Source organism: Rosa chinensis, chromosome 6 (assembly GCF_002994745.2).
Source record: "Rosa chinensis cultivar Old Blush chromosome 6, RchiOBHm-V2, whole genome shotgun sequence".
Classification (NCBI taxonomy): domain Eukaryota; kingdom Viridiplantae; phylum Streptophyta; class Magnoliopsida; order Rosales; family Rosaceae; genus Rosa; species Rosa chinensis.
Genome location: NC_037093.1, coordinates 14443707 through 14462961, shown reverse-complemented (window position 1 = coordinate 14462961; position 19255 = coordinate 14443707). Strand labels below are relative to the sequence as shown.

The window sequence follows — 19255 nt, the reverse complement described above, 5'->3', positions numbered from 1 at the left end:
CAATTTAGCCTGCTGCTTATGTTAGGAAGTCAAGGCCTTATGGTCTTGAGGTTGGTGTATTTGTTGTCATCTTCAAAGGTCTTGAGCATGAGAGGTCTACAAGGGGGAGATTTGATTTTCTATACACTTTTTCACTTTTCTTCTTTTTAATCTATTGATTTCCTTTCTTTACGCTTCTATTATGCATTGTTTGATTTAAATTGCCATACATTAAGGGCAACGTATGATTCAAGTGTGGGGGAAGAGATTTGTCAAAATTTGAGTCTTATTGAAAATACAAAAAAAAAATCCAAAAATTTCAAAAATCCAAAAAAATTTCGTTAGTTATTTTCTTTCTTTTGGCGTCTTTAGTTCTTGTCTTTCAATTTTCGTTTTGTTTTTCTAGTCTTAGCTAGGTTGCCTTTCAACTGTCTAGAATGAACTTATATCTCTGAAATTTTGGATAAAAGAGGATCACAATATTGAGATCATGTTAAAATAATTCTTTGGTTAATTACGATATATATAAAGCATATGATTGTGTAGTAGATGTGGTTTTCGTTGACTTTGGTACAGAAGTTGATGATGAGTTTTCAAAAATTGATACGCCAAAAATAGACGCTCAACTTAACCCTGCAAAATTGTAGTTGTTAGTATAGAATAAGTATGGATTGTTCAAGCTGGGGATTGAGGGTACACAAGTAATTACATAAAGAATCAAAGTATGAATATAAGTATGTACGAAAATAATGAAAGAATGAGTGAACATGAAATCGTAACAAGGGGGGTTTAGGTTTTGTAACACATAAAATTACAGTAAAACATAAAAACAATGCGGGATTTACAATGATATGAATGAAGATGTTAGAAATTCGGAAATCCACCACCAAAACATGCTCAAGACAAATTTGTTATCATAGTTTCAATTACCAAGTCATGAAAAGGTTTCAATCAAGAACAAACCGTGAACACACTGCATAAGTTCTTATTACTTCCCTAGATTACTTAAGTAAGATGAACGCACCATTAATAAGCCTTTAGAATAAACAATCAAGGTATAGAACGTACGCTATCCTATCAACAATTTATTCTAAGCATTAATCACATCTGGAAGTTTGATCGAAACAAATATGCAAAACTAGTGTGGAACGCCTACCTAGCATGCAATCCTTTTTATTTGGTTTCACCTAATGTCCTATAGGTTTTACTACCATTGAAATAAGCATTATTAACCATTTAGGAGATTAAAATACCTTTTCTAGCCCCACTCACATGATCATAATATTTTATGTGTGCCTTCATAAAACATAAACATGCAAGAGTTATCTGTAAACCAAAACCAAATAAACGAATTCACAACAAAGTAGTTTCGAAATTGAGAATCAAAACAATATCAAAACCATGTCTTAGGGCTTCAAACCTCGCCCCTAACAAAAATAATTTAGTTATATATTGTCATAGTATAATAAAAATAGAGAAAAAGAAACAGATGGCTGGCGGATGAATAAGAAAGAGAGACAGAAGAGAAGGTGAAGGTTGCGGTTCTTCTCATTGTGTTGCAAAGGTTCTTTATATAGGAGATACACAACCCTAGTTTCCTTATTCAACTCTGCTTGTAATTTGCTTGAGGTTTCCTTCGATTGATGCACAATTTAATTACTTTCAAGCCAATAAAATAATTCCATGTCATCAAGACTGAGTCATCATCTCCAATTCGTATCCAAGTATGATTGGGGAAGCCTTTGGACGTCATAGACTCTAGAATCTTCATGTAAATATAAATTCTCGTCAAAAACTATATTCACGCGCAGGTTGACATTCATGTACTAAATCGGCCATAACATCTTCTAGAAAAATCATATCGACTAACCGTAAAAATATGTGGAAACTAGACATCCTAGGCTTTTCAACAATATAAAGATCAATATCTGGTTCGTTCTGAGATGCTCTCAGTGCTCTGTTGAAAATGACTGATCTGCACAGGCAGATTTCCTGATTTCGCCTTTCATGCGTCTTTTCCCCTTTACTCCACAATAATCCTAAAACAATAAAACAAACATTAATACTTTCTATTAAGAGAAATAGCGTGACAAAATGTAAGGAAATATTAATATAAATATCGCACATAATGCTCCTATCAAAGGGCTCTAATCCGCGGCGGTTTCGGTTGAGGCGGTTGAGGGTGCAGTCTCAGGTGCGCAAAGGACTCTTTTGTGCCTATTTTGTGTCGTTGGAGGTTCGCAGCAGTGGCGTAGGCAGACTGTGCAACATCTGTGGCAGGGGTTTTTTCTGAGCTTGGAGGCGGCGATTTGATTGATATATGTTGTGGCGGTGTTGGCAGCTGGTGCAACTTCTGAGCCAGGTCTTCCCTTGACCATGGAAATGGCGGCGCATCGCAGCTGGCCACCTGATCGATGAGGGGAGGTTGCTCCCTCAAAGGCTTGGTGCAGACCGATTTGGGGAGGCGGGCCAGGGTAATTGGGCGTTTACCTGGGTTGGGGCTGCTGTTTTGTGGTCTAGCTGGGAGAGCCCAATCTCTTATCTCCTTTCTTTTTTAGATTGGGCCTGATATGGACTTTGGGGGAGTGGCAAAGCCCTATTTTGTTTTTCTGCTTCGAATAAGTACTCTTACATGTTCTACCCACGATTGTAGCCATATACTAGTTGATGAGTGGTGATGTACACTGTTAGCATTGAAGCCACCCTCAAGTGCAAGAGGTACAAGTTATAGAATAGGGGATTAAGTAAGGATGTCGAACCCACAAGGATTGGTAAATCATTTCCTAGCTAGGGAAAACCTAAGGAAAAACTAGAAGAATATGCAAATGTACAATCACAAACAAAGGCTCACAAGTGAACCAAAGTTCATGGTGAATATGTGCAAGATGGTGTGTAGAGATTTCATTTTGATTTTGAGATTGGTTTCTATTCAAATTGAGATAATGAATCCAAGTAAAATAAACTAAGCTAAACTAAACAAGTTGTTATCAAATGGATGGGAGTTAGGGCGTCGGGTTTCACCTTTTGCCTCCCTTGCAAGTATTAAAGCAATTGAATATGAATGATGCAAAGCTAATTGTCCAACTACCCTCTTAGCATCCGGATAGGACTACTAAGGCTTAAACCCCTTTCATTTTATTAACTCTAACCGAATAAGTCTAGAGCTAACTACCTAGAGACAAATTCAATTACCGGATAGGTCTCAATCTTTTGCCCCTAAATGCATAAAGCTTAGAGTTCAGGTAACCAAGCAAGCAAACTAATCATATCTAGGTGATTTTAGCTCACTACCCTCACTTGCACACATGGTGTGCTTTTATGCTCCCTTTTTGCCTAAAGGTAATCAATCTCTAGGAAAAACTTCATGTCATGACAAACACATAACTCAAATTAATTAGGTCTAAGTAATGCATTCAACTATTGACTTAGCATGTGAGAATGACAACATGAATTTGCATCAATTTATAAACAAAAGCATCAATACAAGCAAGTTTGGTTGAACTAGTTCACTACTCACACATAGCTAGATATACAAGCTTCAACATTCTATTAAACATCAAATACATAAAAAAATAGGGAGTAAAGGGTGACTATTGATGATGTCAGAAGAGGTGGTGGAGATGGGTCTCCAATAACATGATGTGGTGGTAGTCACCTCCTTCTCCTTGCTCCAAGCTCTTGATATTGGTAAGAATGATGAAATTTGGAATCTCTAAGATGAGTTGTGGTGTTGAGTGGGGGAGGAATTGGAGGTTGTAGTGGTGGAAATGGAGGTTTTAGAGGTGGAGATGGTGGTTTTAGTGATGGAAATGGTGATGTCTTCTCTAGAGAGAAAATGGATCTCGGATAGGATGAAGATGATTGAATGGAGTCAAGAATGCTGAAGAATTAGTCTTTGGCCTCTCTTTGATAAGCTATGTGTGTCCTCTTTGGTCCCAAAGTGTGCAGGAGATGCTCTTACACCATTGTCCCCCAAATGGTCCCAAATTGGCAAGGTGACAAAAGGACAAGGTGTAGAGAGATATTTGAATTTCAAGTGATGGGAGATTCTCACAACCATGGTCCTCCTTTGCTGGAGAAAAGACCTTCCATGAGTGGCGGCTCGCCTCAAAAGTCGCAGGAAAAGTCCATTTGCAATTTTCTTCCAATCTCCGTGTCTTCTTCCCCTAGCTTCAAATCTCCGCATTTCAAGCCTCAAATAGTCATTTTATTCTCAATTCAAGGTTTCCTACAAATAAGAGGAAATGGATTAAAAAAGGGTAAAATAGCATGGAACACAAATCAATTTTCATAATTATGAGGCACAATTGCATAAGTAATTTGTAACTCAACATACACCAGAAAGGTCTTAGGCGTCGACGCTTGTCAACACAATGACTCTGATTTAGCTTTGGATAGGCGTAAGGTTTTTTCCTTTTTGCATTTTTCTCTTTTTAGTCTGGTTTTGTTTTTTAGGCCTTTCTGCTTTATGCAGCTTTGATTTGTGCTTCGAGTTGTATTATGAGGGATTTTAGTACCTTTACCAAGTGAGGTTGTTTGATATTATTAATGAAACCTGATTTCGTTTCCCTAAAAAAAATTAACCAAAAGAAGAAGAAAAAATTGAAAAACTATTTTATATAAAAAAAAATTAAAAAAAAAGGTTGGATCCATTTTTAGTTAGCACATTGAAAATGACATTGCAAAATTGTCTTCAAATTTCAAGATGGGCAATAAAAGCGAATAAGCTAGCTTGTAACATTTTGTGATTGCCCTTGATTATGAGATTGGGTTTTCATAAAGTTGGAACTAGGACCAGCCTTGAGAACTTAGCAGCTTAAGGGGAAGTAAACCTACGGTGCTTGCATTACATGAACCTAAAATAAATATTGGATATCCAATCAAATTCATGAGATTGGGTTTTCATAAAGTTGGAACTAGTACCAGCCTTGAGAACTCAGGAGCTTAAGGGGAAGTAAACCTAGCTACGGACCTACGGTGCTTGCATTACATGAACCTAATATAAATATTGGATATCCAATCAAATTCATGAGATTGAGTTTTCATAAAGTTGGAACTAGTACCAGCCTTGAGAACTCAGGAGTTAAGGGGAAGTAAACCTACGGACCTACGGTACTTGCATTACATGAACCTAAAATAAATATTGCATATCCAATCAAATTCATGAGATACGCATAAGTCTAGACCTTGTCTGCCCTGACCTAAAGCCGGTTCTAACCGAAACATTTTCCTTGGTATCCAGGCAGAAATTTTGAATTTGATCAAAAGTAATCTTTTCATGAAAAAGTGTGTTTCTGGATACTCTACAGCTCACATAAACATGACTATTTTGACATTGGTTGTCTTCCAGTTTCATGTACGTGAACACAAACAGTGGTTTGAAAAAGAACCGACTAGTGGTGTGTGTGGATGCAAGAAAGAATATCAACAAAAGCTGGTAGATGCCTGAGGTTGAGTTGGAAGTTGTGTACGACCACTTTGAGATCTTTGTCCTTGTCCATTGAAATACCACTTCTTGTTTCTCCCTACCTCTCCAATACCACCTTCCATCCATTAATCGGATCTACCAGATTATGCATGAACCCACCATCAATCAACGATCATCATCATCATCTTATCTTTTTTTTTTTTTAAGGGAAACATCAATAGTTTTATTGAATTGAAAAAAATTCTAAGGAATTAATTCCTAAATAACGATAAATGCTAGATATTTGTTAAGTAGACTCTAACTCAAGCCAAATAAGATCGGAGAAGAGGAAATACAAATATAGTCAATGGAATATATATTTGTAAACCACAAAAAATGACAAAGACAATGTGCAATTGCCGCTTACACCATGACTTAATACTAGATTGAATTGTACTCCTCAATCTTCCTAACGTTATATATTGAAAATAAGCCTCATGATTGAAACAGGGTCCTTCAAACATGAGGGAGGAAAGATATCATGATACGGAACAAGAACTTCCACATCCAAATTGCTAGTTTAATTTAGGGCTGGCCTGGCGAACCGTAAAACCGAAGGAACCGCACCGAACCGCATCGAAAAACTCGGTTCGGTTCGGTTTTAGAGCGTATGTATTTGCATTTTTCTCGGTTCGGTTCCTAATGAAGTGTTATCGGTTCGGTTTCGGTTCCTGTGTTTAAAACCCCTTTGGAACCGAAATACAGGTGTCAGTGTATAAGTGGATATTAGGGCCGAGCTTATTTCTGTAAAATAGACTCATTCTCATTTGATCCGGCGCCAACATCTGATCTGTCTAATTCCTATCCATTCGATCAAAGTCATCAAACCCTAACATTTCTTTAGTTCTCTATGCCTCTATCGCAGTATCGCTCAGACGCTCACTGCCTCACTCTCTGCCCTCACTCCATTCTCTAACCCAGACGAGCAAGACGATCGAAAGATTCAAAACCCAGACGAGCAAGACGTTCGCACTCAAAGATCGGACGATCACCCCGACGAGCAAGACCATTGCGTCTTCGATTTGCTATCTGGACCCCAGTCTTCGACCACCAACAATGTAAGTCTGGACCCCAGTCTCATGCTTTTCTTTCACTCCCTCTCTTCTCCTTCTCCTTCTCCTTCATCTTCTTCTCCTTCTTCTCTCTTCAAGTTTCAGTCTTTCAATTATTTTCCATAGCCGTTGACTTCAGGCGTTTGACTATTGATGACATCTTCAGCCGTCTTCTTGAAGGCAGAGGCCGACCTGGAAAGCAGGTGCGGGCGTGCAGCTATCGGAGTCCAAGATCCGACAACTATCGGAGTCCGGAAAGCAGGTGCAGGTGCAGGCTCTGTTTTGAGAAATTTGTGGTATAAAAATTCAAACTTTGTTCTTGTTTGTTTCAAACTTTCAATTTTTGATGGTTTTTGCTTACTTGGTGCGATTTGGAATCCTATGTGGTTAATTTGGCAACCCATTTATTCGATTTGATTAGGCAATTACTTGGTCATGGTTGGTACTTTGATAATTCACAAAGTTCATATACACCAAGCCTTTGAAACTCCCATTGTTTTGATTAAATTGTTTGCATTTTATTTTCAAACTTTGATAAAATTGTGTGAGACAAACATAGCGAGTCCCGTCACTTCACCCCACTCCTTTTGTTTGAGATGCTGAAGTCATGTGTTAGATTTACGTTCTCCCCTGCTCACTCAATAAGTCCATATCTCTGATCCTATGATTGGTCGAGTTAGAGGTAGTCGTGCACTTGTGCCACATTGACGGTTCAACTCCAGCTCAACCTTTTGTTTTTGAATCATTCCATCTGTTTTTAAAAGTGAAAATGATTAGTACTTTGTAAATGAAATCTAACTTATGTTGTAAAGTGATTATTAGCTCATGTTATGAATGGTTTCAAATGCCTTCTCTGCCAGTTTATGTTGGGCTCATTTTTCATGCTTTTAACCACCTAGGTAATGCTACTGCAAACTTGAATGTTCCATCTCATCCTCATATTTTCAAACCAAGCATCAGAGTGGATTTTATTTTCAAACTTTGATAAAATTGTTTGCATTTTTCTAACATTAGATTTGCATAAGTTAGAAAAACTTGATAATTGATGGAGAATGAGTAAGGAATTTTGCATAAATTGATTGCTACCTGACATGTGAATATAGAAGAACCTAATCTTTTTTTTTTTTTTAGATTCTGTGCAGCCAAAACTGGGCAGTTAGCATGTACCTAGAGCAGTAAACCCAGTTTTTACAGGTAGTTTTCTCTCTATCCATTTCTGGTCTTCTCAAATTGTATAGGATTTGATATTCATTTTCTGTGGGATTGATTGGACTGTGTGGGATTGATTGATGGATTGATGTATAACATAAAACGACTAACACCTAATAATGATAACAGATATTGTAACATAATTCCTTGATGAAAATGGCCAAATACCGAATTCACATCCAGGATGCACCAAGAGATCAAACCATATAATCATTTTACACAAGTAAACAACTATATTTCACAATGTATTCATTAACAAAGCTTAACTGCCTGTCCAACTATTTACCTAGACATAGATACATCAGGACTAAGATCATACTATTGCTACCGACAGTCCCAATTAACTGATTAAGATTGCAGTCATGTGGAACTTCTCTAGAAAGCCATAAAATAGATAAACGCAGGAGCAGAATCTTTTATTTCAGTGGCATGTTAGAAGCCTGTGACAACCTAATAATTTAACATATACAATGACATGTGGTAATAGAGACCGAGTGTTTTGTATAATGTAGAACCTTGTACAGCCATTTGAAGTTAAGTGGCATCTCTCCAAGTTCTAAAATGGTTTGTCCTGTTAATTTTCATGGGATGGAAGGATTTTGATAGAGGGAGGACTAACCAACATTATGTAGTCTATCATGACAGTGCATCAAAATAAAAACATGTAAATATACAGATTCATAAGCTGGCAATGTAAGTAAAAAAAAAAAAAAACTAACACAAATGGAGAGCAAAACAACAGTGGGAACAAAGAAGAGAGGCTAAAAATAAGTGAAAAAACCATCAGCATTTATAGAAAACAAAAAATTACACATTATTCCTGTATTTTATTTGGGGATACTTAGGAACACAAAGTAGCAGGGATATCACGAGCAGTCAGAACTATTCGAAAGGAAAACCACAATTCATGTAAATGAAAAATAGGCTTTACCACTGACGAATGTGCTCGGATACTTGACACAACAGATGCATCTACTAGATCCCAGAAGAAAATTGAACCATCCTCAGATCCTCCGATTACATGGGCATCAGTGTTGGTAAGGCAGCAGTCCAATTTGTAAGACTGATAAAGAAAAACCGATAGGTATGATGAGACTGCCGGAACAGTAAGTGTCAATTATAGCAAGGTGTATACAGGTCATGAAAAGAACGATGAACTGACAACATATGGGATGGGAATGCTCTAATAAGAACCATGAGAACTACAAAAATGCACATGAAGTCATATCAACATATCAAAAGAAACAAAAGAGGAAGGAGCATCCGAGTTAGATAATGGCAAAGAAACCATGAGAGAGTGGCAGAAGCCAGATAAGATACTAACCTTACAAGTATGGCCTTTATATTCTTGAAGTAATTCAGCGGAAGACCTACCATAAGAAAGAGTTAGTGAAAGGGCTGTGAAATCTAAGCAATTTCTGTCTCCTATAAGTGATATCAGACATAATTACCTGTCGAGGAGTCGTATAGTCGAATCTAAGCAGGTGCTAATATGCAGTTACCATCATTTGACATTGAGATACAGTTCACAGGTTGTCCCAAGTCATCGGATAGCTCTCTATGCAATAAAACATTAGAAAACATCATTAATATCAACATTTGACAATAATCAACTCAAAATTTTGAACAGTAAGTTTAGCAAAAAAAGACATTGCCATACATTCTTGTTGATAAAGTAACAAAGTTTAACCATAAAATGGGTATCATCAACATACCTTCCCATACGAATGTCAAATGTTCGAACAGTACCATCAACACTTCCACCAATTATCTCAGTCTTTGTTAAACAAACAGACATTACACTATCTGTAAACGAGTCAATTATCTGCAAATTAACCACAAATGAAACACAATCAATTATAAGCATCAATATAAACAAATAGAGAGAGAGAGAGAGAGAGAGAGAGAGAGAGAGAGAGAGAGAGAGAGAGAGAGAGAGAGAGAGAGAGAGAGAGAGAGAGAGAGCCCATGGGACTCAAGCCCATATCCATAGGCCCAAGCCTAATAGCCTAGAAAGCCCTCGTCACCGGCCTCAGAGACACCAAATCCAGTTGGCGACCACTCTAATTGATCATCCTCATCACCATTACACCACTGGCCAAAATTAAGCTTTATGCCTCTTCCCGAGAATCCACAGTCCAAGATAACCCAAACTCGTCCTCAACATGGGTCGGTCGACTTGGCCCGATTCCAACTCTCTCCACCAGAGCCCGCCTGGCTCTCAAACTAACCTTCGAGATCCGACCTTAATCAATCTACCTCCCCACGCTGCAAAATTGTCGATCACCAAGACAAGCCGGAGAAAATGTTTTGACCTTCAAACACCACCACTCTGTGCTAACTGCTAAACCCCAATGCCCAATCTCCACAATCCACACCAAAGCTTCACGGAGTGAAAAGGATAAACAACAAAATGGAAGGGATATCCGTTGCCGCGCTCTGCTTAAAACCTTACAGTTCTACTATAATTTTTTAATTTATTGTGGAATTAATTGCTAATTAATTCGGCCACATATCAATAAGGTAATTACTGATTACCTTTCTTCTTTCTCACATCAATAAGGTTGGTATATCGCTAGAAAACTAAATAATTTAACTTTCTTAACTTTGTTATTCTTCAAGTTGATGTCTCTAAGATTTTAAAGAAAACTAAAACTAACATAAAACGAAAACTAAAACTAAAACTAACTTTGTTCTGCGAAAATCGACTTAACATAAAACGAAAACTAACAATTCAGCTATGTACTTTTCTTAATTCCCGTTCTAGAATAGCAATAACGGCGAGCATAGGAGCGTCACAATTGGAATTGAAGCTACGGGCCACCAATACAAGTCGCTTCGAGGCCTGAAGAGCGGTGCCAAGATCGGAAATCCACGGCTCTGCTCTCTCTGGAGCATGAAGAAGAAGTGGAAGCATCCAAGGGTGGAAATTCGAGTCCTTTGAAGTTTCCTAATCTCCCCCGAACAAATGAGTCAATAGCGCGATTCTAAAGGCTCCGCTGCCGCTGACGAACTTTCCAGCGCAGACGACGTCGTTGACGAGTTGAAGAAGCTCCGACGCGCCGCCAGCAAGCTCCACCGCAAGGCTAGGCTCTGTACGGAGTTCAACTCCGGTAGCTCCAACCGGAGCTTCATTTTACCCAGGAAAAGAATCCAAGTTTCTTCAGTCTGATTAGAATTACCTTACCGATCAGATTTGCTCATACTTGATTCTTGAAACCTGACTAGAACGAATTGTCTTTGCCCATCTCCAACTTGATCAATTGATTGATCAACCCAGAAGCGAGCTTTACAGGTTAGGCCTATCATTCCGCTTTTTTACTTTTTCATTTATTTCAATACAAGCAGATGCAATTTTCTAATTATTAGGGTTCTGATAATGATGAGCATGATAGAATTGTAATAACCAAGTTGGTGTATCCTTGTAAGAATAATAGAGCTGTTTATCTTTGTTGGGTATAAGCCTGCCCCAGAGGCCAGAGAGATTTACAGAACAAATTATGGGATACTATAATATCTTATAGGAGATTGGATAATGCCTCTTTTTTTTTTTTCTATTGTTGTTTATACTTATACCTGCATTCACCAGAGAAAAACAGGAGGCACAATGAACTTCAATTCTTATATGTTAAATTTTTGACATTTTCCTTCTGTCAGTGGAAGAAAAGAGCCACCTTGCAGAGTGTAATGAGTTCACTTGTTCGAACAATCAACAAATAGGAAGCAGAGTCTACTAGTCTAGTGTAAACTGGATAGAGCGTTTTGTAATTCCAGCTTGTCGCATATTTTTCTTTTGCATATTTAGAAGTTTTGCTTATATTCGGATTCACATCACAGTCCAATTCTCTTTAATTTTTGCCGGACCAATCTAAAGTGATAGGAATAGTCCCTTCAGGTTCCCGGATTTTTGGCTGAGCAACAGGAGATTATTAGGATCATTATTCCTCGTTGATGAATTTGGGCACCGATTCACAGTAGTTCATACATCGATCTCTAATTAGAATGGTCTTTCTTTGATGTCTTGGAGCCTAAATATATAATCTTTGGACTTAAAAATAAGTTTTGACCAAAATTAGGGCAAACTATAAGATAGGATATTGAATTTCCAACTTAAGCAAAAATATATAGTTTTGAACTTCCCAATTTTTTCCCAATCTAATTCATATCCCAAGTAACCCCAAGCTAAATTCTCCCTTCTGGTCCTGATCACACCAGAAAATACCCAGTTGGCCCCCTCAACAAGGAGTGAGCAGAGAGCAAGTAGGAAGGAGATGAGTGTCTCAGATCTGCCAAAGAAGGAGGTAAATGTACTTAAAGGGCATGAGGGAGCAGTATTAGCAGCGAGGTTCAATAAAGACGGAAATTACTGCCTCAGCTGCGGGAAAGACCGAACCATACGACTCTGGAACCCTCACCGTGGCATCCACATTAAGACCTACAAGTCCCATGGCCGTGAAGTCCGTGATGTCCATGTCACCTTGTAAGTCGTACATACTTTTCCATTCTGGTCTCAAAGTTTCACCACCCAATTGACCCACTGAAAATGTGACCTTCTGAATTTGTAGGGACAACTCCAAATTATGTTCAGGTGGTGGCGACAGACAAATCTTCTATTGGGATGTGGCATCTGGTCGAGTCATTCGAAAATTTCGGGGCCATGATGGAGGGGTGAATGCTGTGAAGTTCAATGAGTATGCATCTGTTGTAGTCTCAGCAGGATATGATCAGTCATTGCGTGCTTGGGACTGCAGGTCTCAGAGTACTGAGCCTATTCAGGTAGTCTCTCTCTCTCTCTCTCTCTCTCTCTCTCTCTCTATTTGTTTATATTGATGCTTATAATTGATTGTGTTTCATTTGTGGTTAATTTGCAGATAATTGACTCGTTTACAGATAGTGTAATGTCTGTTTGTTTAACAAAGACTGAGATAATTGGTGGAAGTGTTGATGGTACTGTTCGAACATTTGACATTCGTATGGGAAGGTATGTTGATGATACCCATTTTATGGTTAAACTTTGTTACTTTATCAACAAGAATGTATGGCAATGTCTTTTTTTGCTAAACTTACTGTTCAAATTTTTGAGTTGATTATTGTCAAATGTTGATATTAATGATGTTTTCTAATGTTTTATTGCATAGAGAGCTATCCGATGACTTGGGACAACCTGTGAACTGTATCTCAATGTCAAATGATGGTAACTGCATATTAGCAAGCTGCTTAGATTCGACTATACGACTCCTCGACAGGTAATTATGTCTGATATCACTTATAGGAGACAGAAATTGCTTAGATTTCACAGCCCTTTCACTAACTCTTTCTTATGGTAGGTCTTCCGCTGAATTACTTCAAGAATATAAAGGCCATACTTGTAAGGTTAGTATCTTATCTGGCTTCTGCCACTCTCTCATGGTTTCTTTGCCATTATCTAACTCGGATGCTCATTCCTCTTTTGTTTCTTTTGATATGTTGATATGACTTCATGTGCATTTTTGTAGTTCTCATGGTTCTTATTAGAGCATTCCCATCCCATATGTTGTCAGTTCATCGTTCTTTTCATGACCTGTATACACCTTGCTATAATTGACACTTACTGTTCCGGCAGTCTCATCATACCTATCGGTTTTTCTTTATCAGTCTTACAAATTGGACTGCTGCCTTACCAACACTGATGCCCATGTAATCGGAGGATCTGAGGATGGTTCAATTTTCTTCTGGGATCTAGTAGATGCATCTGTTGTGTCAAGTATCCGAGCACATTCGTCAGTGGTAAAGCCTATTTTTCATTTACATGAATTGTGGTTTTCCTTTCGAATAGTTCTGACTGCTCGTGATATCCCTGCTACTTTGTGTTCCTAAGTATCCCCAAATAAAATACAGGAATAATGTGTAATTTTTTGTTTTCTATAAATGCTGATGGTTTTTTCACTTATTTTTAGCCTCTCTTCTTTGTTCCCACTGTTGTTTTGCTCTCCATTTGTGTTAGTTTTTTTTTTTTTTTTTACTTACATTGCCAGCTTATGAATCTGTATATTTACATGTTTTTATTTTGATGCACTGTCATGATAGACTACATAATGTTGGTTAGTCCTCCCTCTATCAAAATCCTTCCATCCCATGAAAATTAACAGGACAAACCATTTTAGAACTTGGAGAGATGCCACTTGACTTCAAATGGCTGTACAAGGTTCTACATTATACAAAACACTCAGTCTCTATTACCACATGTCATTGTATATGTTAAATTATTAGGTTGTCACAGGCTTCTAACATGCCACTGAAATAAAAGATTCTGCTCCTGCGTTTATCTATTTTATGGCTTTCTAGAGAAGTTCCACATGACTGCAATCTTAATCAGTTAATTGGGACTGTCGGTAGCAATAGTATGATCTTAGTCCTGATGTATCTATGTCTAGGTAAATAGTTGGACAGGCAGTTAAGCTTTGTTAATGAATACATTGTGAAATATAGTTGTTTACTTGTGTAAAATGATTATATGGTTTGATCTCTTGGTGCATCCTGGATGTGAATTCGGTAGTTGGCCATTTTCCTCAAGGAATTATGTTACAATATCTGTTATCATTATTAGGTGTTAAAAGTATTATGGTTGCTTCTCCTTATGTCATTTCTGCACTTCTGGTACAAGGGTTTCTCTGTTTATCATCACAGTAGGTACTAGGTAGTTTCCATTGCCACATAAAATGCTTTTGCACTGAGATTCCTTTCCTTTTTCAAATTTTTTTTATTCATTCGCATACATTTAGTTGTAGAGATGTTCAGGTATCATTTTCCATTAAGGAATTGGTTTGTTAGTCATATATGAGCAGAGTTCTTTGTAAATCCTAAAGGCTTCTGGTTTTTCTTTGACAGGTTACAAGTGTCGGTTATCACCCAAAAGACAACTGCATGGTTAGTTCTTCTGTAGATGGCACTATTAAGGTGTGGAAGACTTGAGAAAGCAACGATGCAGCTTAACGTGTGCTGCAATGTGGATTAACCATGCCAGACTGATTCTTGTACGATTCAAAGGAGAACTGCACATACCAAGGACCTTGTGCTGAAGCGGAAACTTTCAGATTATAGTGAATTAGTTTGGTGGTACCTGTAGCATGTTTTTGCATGGTATCTTTGAAGGAACTAGAGTACTCTAATTAGTGTATGTTAGTTATCATAAAGTTCGAGCTTATTGGGATAATATGTACTTCATGTTTCTATTGGAATTACCCTTGGGAAATGCTGCTGCCTGAGCTATAAGAACTTCATAATGGCTTCTATATAGATTTACAAATACAGTTAAAAACAAGTGTCAGGCATAATAACAAGATTCTTGAGCTGTCCATAATTTGCAAGGGACTTTGATCCCTTTGTGTTCATCACATATACTCGGTCCATTACAATTTACAAATACATCAATGAGAATGACTTTCAAACACCCAAGCGGGAATCGAGAATGACTTTATGAGAATGTCAACGACAATGCCATTCCCAAGACCTTATTCTAACAACACACAAAATCAAAAATGCAACGTCTTACAGCGACACATATGGATCAACTAGTAAACTGGTATGAAGCATAAGAAAGAGTACCAAGCTGCCAGCTTTCATGGATGAGCTTGGCCTTCGAATTCGCACCGGCAGCCCCCATTGCCACATGAAGAGGGTAGAAATGGTCAGGCCAGGGATGAGCCGTTTTCGCATGCGGAGCTTTCTCCTCATAATGGTTCACGTCTTCATATCTTCCTTGAGTCAACGCCTCCTTAAGCCAAGTATCAAACTCCAACGCCCACGGCGCCACCGCCTCGTCCGTGTTCCTTAGCGCCCTTAGATTATGCGTCGCGCTCCCCGACCCCACAATAAGAACACCCTCCTCCCTCAACGGCGCCAGCGCCTTCCCCATATCGAAGTGATAGCTCCCGTCTCTGTTAGTCTGGACGGACAGCTGGCACACCGGAACATCCGCCTCCGGGTACATGAACATGAGCGGGACCCACGCGCCGTGGTCGAGGCCGCGCTTGGTGTCCACGTCGACGCGGGGGAACCCGGCGGCGGTGAGGAGGTCCTTGACGCGGGAGGCGAGCTGGGGGGACCCGGGGGCGGGGTACTTGAGCTTGTACATGGGTTTGGGGAAGCCGTAGAAGTCGTAGATGGTGTCGTGTGGGCCGGCGATGGAGTTGACGGTGGGGACGGAGGTTTCCCAGTGGCCGGAGATGACGAGGATGGAGTTGGGTTTCTGGGGGAACCCGTTTTGTTTCCAGGATCGGAGGAACTGTCCGGCGGGAATGGTCTCGTCAATACTTAGGGTTGGGGATCCATGGGAGATGTAGAACGTGTCCATTACTGCCATTGAGGGATTGGTTCTTGGAGGAATTGGGAATTTGGGGAAATTTGGTTTGGGTTTTTTTTATGTTTTGGTATGTATGGTGAAAGGGTCAACCATATGAGGTAGCTGAAACGCCAACCATTGAGGTAGCTGAAACGCCAATGTTACATTGTTACGTATATATAGTGTTGCGTACTTACGTATGTGCTTCTGTCATTTCTCGTTTGCCAGAGCGAATGAGAGTTTTTCTTTCTAATTTAAGTGCAGGCTTTTCCCTATTGAGCAAGTTACCATCATGCCTTTTCATTAACGAGAAAAATTAGGCTTTGCATACCTTTCTAGGAGCCCTTTGGAGGGTTTATTTTTATAACAAGAGTTTTTGTCTATTTACCCCATTTCTAGAGATTTTTTTCCCACCCTATTGTGTTTTTTTAATTCCTTCTTATCCAATACACTCTAGGGGTGGGCGCGGGTCGGGTCGGACCGGTTTTGGGCCAAAACCGCATCCGACCCGTATTCTTCGGTGGGCTAAATATTAGGACCGGAAACTGAATGTTAATGGAGTGGGCCGAAAAATTCAGGTGACCCGAACTTTCAAGTCGGCCCGGTTCAGTTTCGGGCCGTCGGCGTCGTCGCTCATCGTCGTTGGAGAGTTGGGATCGTCGTTGCAGATCGAAGGTTGAAGAGTCGGGCTTGGCGTTGTGCAGATCGAAGGCGTCGGCAGGCTGAGGATCGAGCTCGGCGTTGTGCAGATCAAAGGCGTTGGTAGGCGTTGGTCGGCGGCGCGGCGTGGTGGTTGTTGGTCGGTGGCTGTGAGAGACAGAGAGTGTTGGTCGAGAGAGATGACTAATGAGAGGCCGAGAGAGATGAGAGAGAGTCGAGAGAGAGATGAGAGGCCCAGAGAGAGAGAGAGAGAGAGAGAGAGAGAGAGAGAGAGAGAGAGAGAGAGAGAGAGAGAGAGAGAGAGAGAGAGAGAGAGAACGGGAATAGGTTAGGGTTTTCTTTATGATCAGGTAAGGTCGAGTTCACATGAAACCCAATCAGAAGCCAATCAGAAGTTGACACGTATTAAAAATAATAAAAATTAATATTTTATATAAATTCGGCCGGTTCAGTTTATTTCGGTCGGTTCAGAGTAAGAACCCGGTTCAGGCCCGATTCTATCCGGTCCGGTCCGGTTTGATGCATTTTCCTTAACTGTTTCTTCCGGTTCGGTAACCGGAACCCATTTTCAGGGCCGGTTCGGCCGGTTTTCTGCTCCCGGTTCGGTTTCTGCGCACCCCTAATACACTCTAACAGAGTCTTCCCTAATACCCCATTAAGATTTTTTTTTATTTTTAATTTTTTTAATACCATTTTACCCCTCACCCCTTATTTACTGAGAGAGAGAGAGAGAGAGAGAGAGAGAGAGAGAGAGAGAAACCATATGAGACTTCGCCGGATTCCGGTCACCTATCGCCGGATTCCGGCCAACTTTCTCCGGATTCTGGTCACCGGCGGCCGCCCATCAGATCTTTCAAAAAACCTCGCCTGAAATATTTATTACCCCAATAGACATCTATTGCCCATCAATAAAGGTCCAATAAACGTCTATCAGCCATGTATTGCCTCCCAATAGACGTCTGTTGCCCCCCAATAGAACTTTTGGTCTATTGCCTCCCAATAGGACTTTCAGTCGCCAGAATATGAACTAATCTTTCTAAATTTAGACAAATAAAACTTTGATTAAAGAAAAAATGAGAATATTACATCAATTCAAAACCTCTATTGCCTCCCAATAGATGTCTATTGCCCCCCCCCCCCCCCCCCCCCAATAGAACTTTCAGTTGCTGGAATGGGAACTAATTTTTCTAAATTTAGAAATATAAATCTTTGATTAAAAAAGAAGAAGAGGAGATTACATCAATTAAAAAGGTCTATTTTCCTCCAATAGACATCTATTGCCCCAATAGAGAGGCAATAAACCTCTAGGCACCGATGGAAGAGAAAAATATGAGAAAAATATATGTAAAGAGACTAAAGCATAAACATTGAGCTACATAACAAATCTTTAGTTCACTACTCATTTCAATCATGCTTTCTTTTCTTCTTGCATCGGCCAATGGAGTATGGGCATGTTGTATACCATGATCTAACAAGCTACCTAGGTATAGCTGCACCAGAAAATATTAAAATTTCAACCAACTTTGGAAACAAGTTCTTATTCTCCTGACATACGAACACAATTAACCTCCTCTCCCAATTTAGATGCCCCATCTATCTGGTGGACCTACGCATTAATGGAATTGCCACCTAAAGCTGCCAGAATTGCTTGCATCTGGACACCCATATGAATTTGTCTGCATCATAACAACTAAGCAAAACCAAACTTTAATACACAGAAATATGATTCACATTAACCCTTATAACAGAGCATCGCTGCATGCAATTCGACTCAAATTGCTCAAATCTAACAAGCAAGGAACAATTAACAATAACATATCACCAGAAAATACAATCATAAAGTGGATTTCACCTAAGAAAAGTAGCAAACTAGATCAGGCTACCTGTTTCGGTGGCGGACCCAAACCAAGGAACCTACCGACGCATCAATGTCATTGTTACCGGACTCGCTGGAGCTTAAAGAGAGTTCAGATCGTGGAGAGAGGAGAGAGACATAGAGACAGATGTAATTAATTTATTAAGTGAAGGGCATAACTGTCATTTTGCTTTAAACAGGGTAAGTGGGAATAAAAATTTGTTGCTGGATAAGTGAGATAATTCTGGCCAATTTTGGTGCTTTTGGTCAAGGACCCATAACAAATTACATATAAATTACTGACAAAATATGACTTAACAAATACTTCCTTTAAAGATTGAATTAAACATACAATGACTAAATCTTACAAATAATGACAATATGCTCTCCACTTGCCACATGTCATGAGTTAATTTACTTTTTTACCCTTAATTACTTCTTTTGACTTCTATTCCCTTTAAAAAGATTAGGGGGTGTATTCATTTAAGAGTCTACAAGATTTTTTGTATTTTGAAAGTCTATGGGTATTCAATTGAGATTTTAAACAATCCTTTAAAATCTTGATATATTCAATTAAGATTTAAAATTATGCATTTAAATCTACAGATATTCAAAAGTATACAGATTTTTAAGTATTTCATTAAATGCTGGATTTTGGAGGATTTTATAATGCTTTTTATACATATCAAAACTCAAAAACAATCCAACCACTT

At 39.1% G+C, this 19255-nt stretch overlaps 2 protein-coding genes and 1 long non-coding RNA gene across 11 annotated transcripts; 1 reads left to right on the top strand and 2 right to left on the bottom strand.

Annotated features, from left to right (window-relative positions):
- The first annotated feature begins 6285 nt into the window (after nt 1–6285).
- On the top strand, nt 6286–14966 carry LOC112169787 (WD repeat domain-containing protein 83). Of its 9 annotated transcripts, none has more exons than XM_040507642.1 (11): nt 6286–6504; nt 6683–6766; nt 7630–7692; nt 10475–11002; nt 11923–12187; nt 12273–12483; nt 12579–12688; nt 12846–12953; nt 13035–13080; nt 13342–13473; nt 14575–14966. In XM_040507642.1, exons 5-11 carry the CDS (start codon nt 11979–11981, stop codon nt 14656–14658), a joined length of 900 nt encoding a protein of 299 aa, XP_040363576.1. In that variant the 5' UTR covers nt 6286–6504; nt 6683–6766; nt 7630–7692; nt 10475–11002; nt 11923–11978; the 3' UTR covers nt 14659–14966. The 9 variants fall into 9 exon arrangements, with proteins under 9 accessions (XP_040363576.1, XP_024162617.1, XP_040363574.1 ...); XM_024306849.2 differs by having other exon boundaries at nt 6683–6794; XM_040507640.1 differs by having other exon boundaries at nt 6665–6766; nt 10480–11002.
- LOC112169789 lies at nt 8252–9554 on the bottom strand. Its single transcript, XR_002924870.2, has 4 exons — nt 9423–9554; nt 9159–9265; nt 9032–9077; nt 8252–8770 (listed from the first exon to the last, which is right to left on the bottom strand). It is a non-coding gene; the product is annotated as an uncharacterized LOC112169789 (long non-coding RNA).
- Nucleotides 14967–15017: 51 nt separating the features above from the next.
- Nucleotides 15018–16187, bottom strand: LOC112169788 (extradiol ring-cleavage dioxygenase). The gene has a single exon (XM_040507643.1). It carries the CDS (start codon nt 16046–16048, stop codon nt 15254–15256), a length of 795 nt encoding a protein of 264 aa, XP_040363577.1. The 5' UTR covers nt 16049–16187; the 3' UTR covers nt 15018–15253.
- Between the last annotated feature and the right edge of the window lie 3068 nt (nt 16188–19255).

Coding starts and splice junctions, on each gene's coding strand:
- LOC112169787 (XM_040507642.1), top strand. CDS start 11,979: ATGAGTGTCTCAGATCTGCCAAAGAAGGAGGTAAATGTACTTAAAGGG. Junction 12,954..13,034: donor ACTATACGACTCCTCGACAG/GTAATTATGTCT, acceptor TTCTTATGGTAG/GTCTTCCGCTGAATTACTTC. Junction 13,081..13,341: donor ATAAAGGCCATACTTGTAAG/GTTAGTATCTTA, acceptor TTTCTTTATCAG/TCTTACAAATTGGACTGCTG.
- LOC112169788 (XM_040507643.1), bottom strand. CDS start 16,048: ATGGCAGTAATGGACACGTTCTACATCTCCCATGGATCCCCAACCCTA.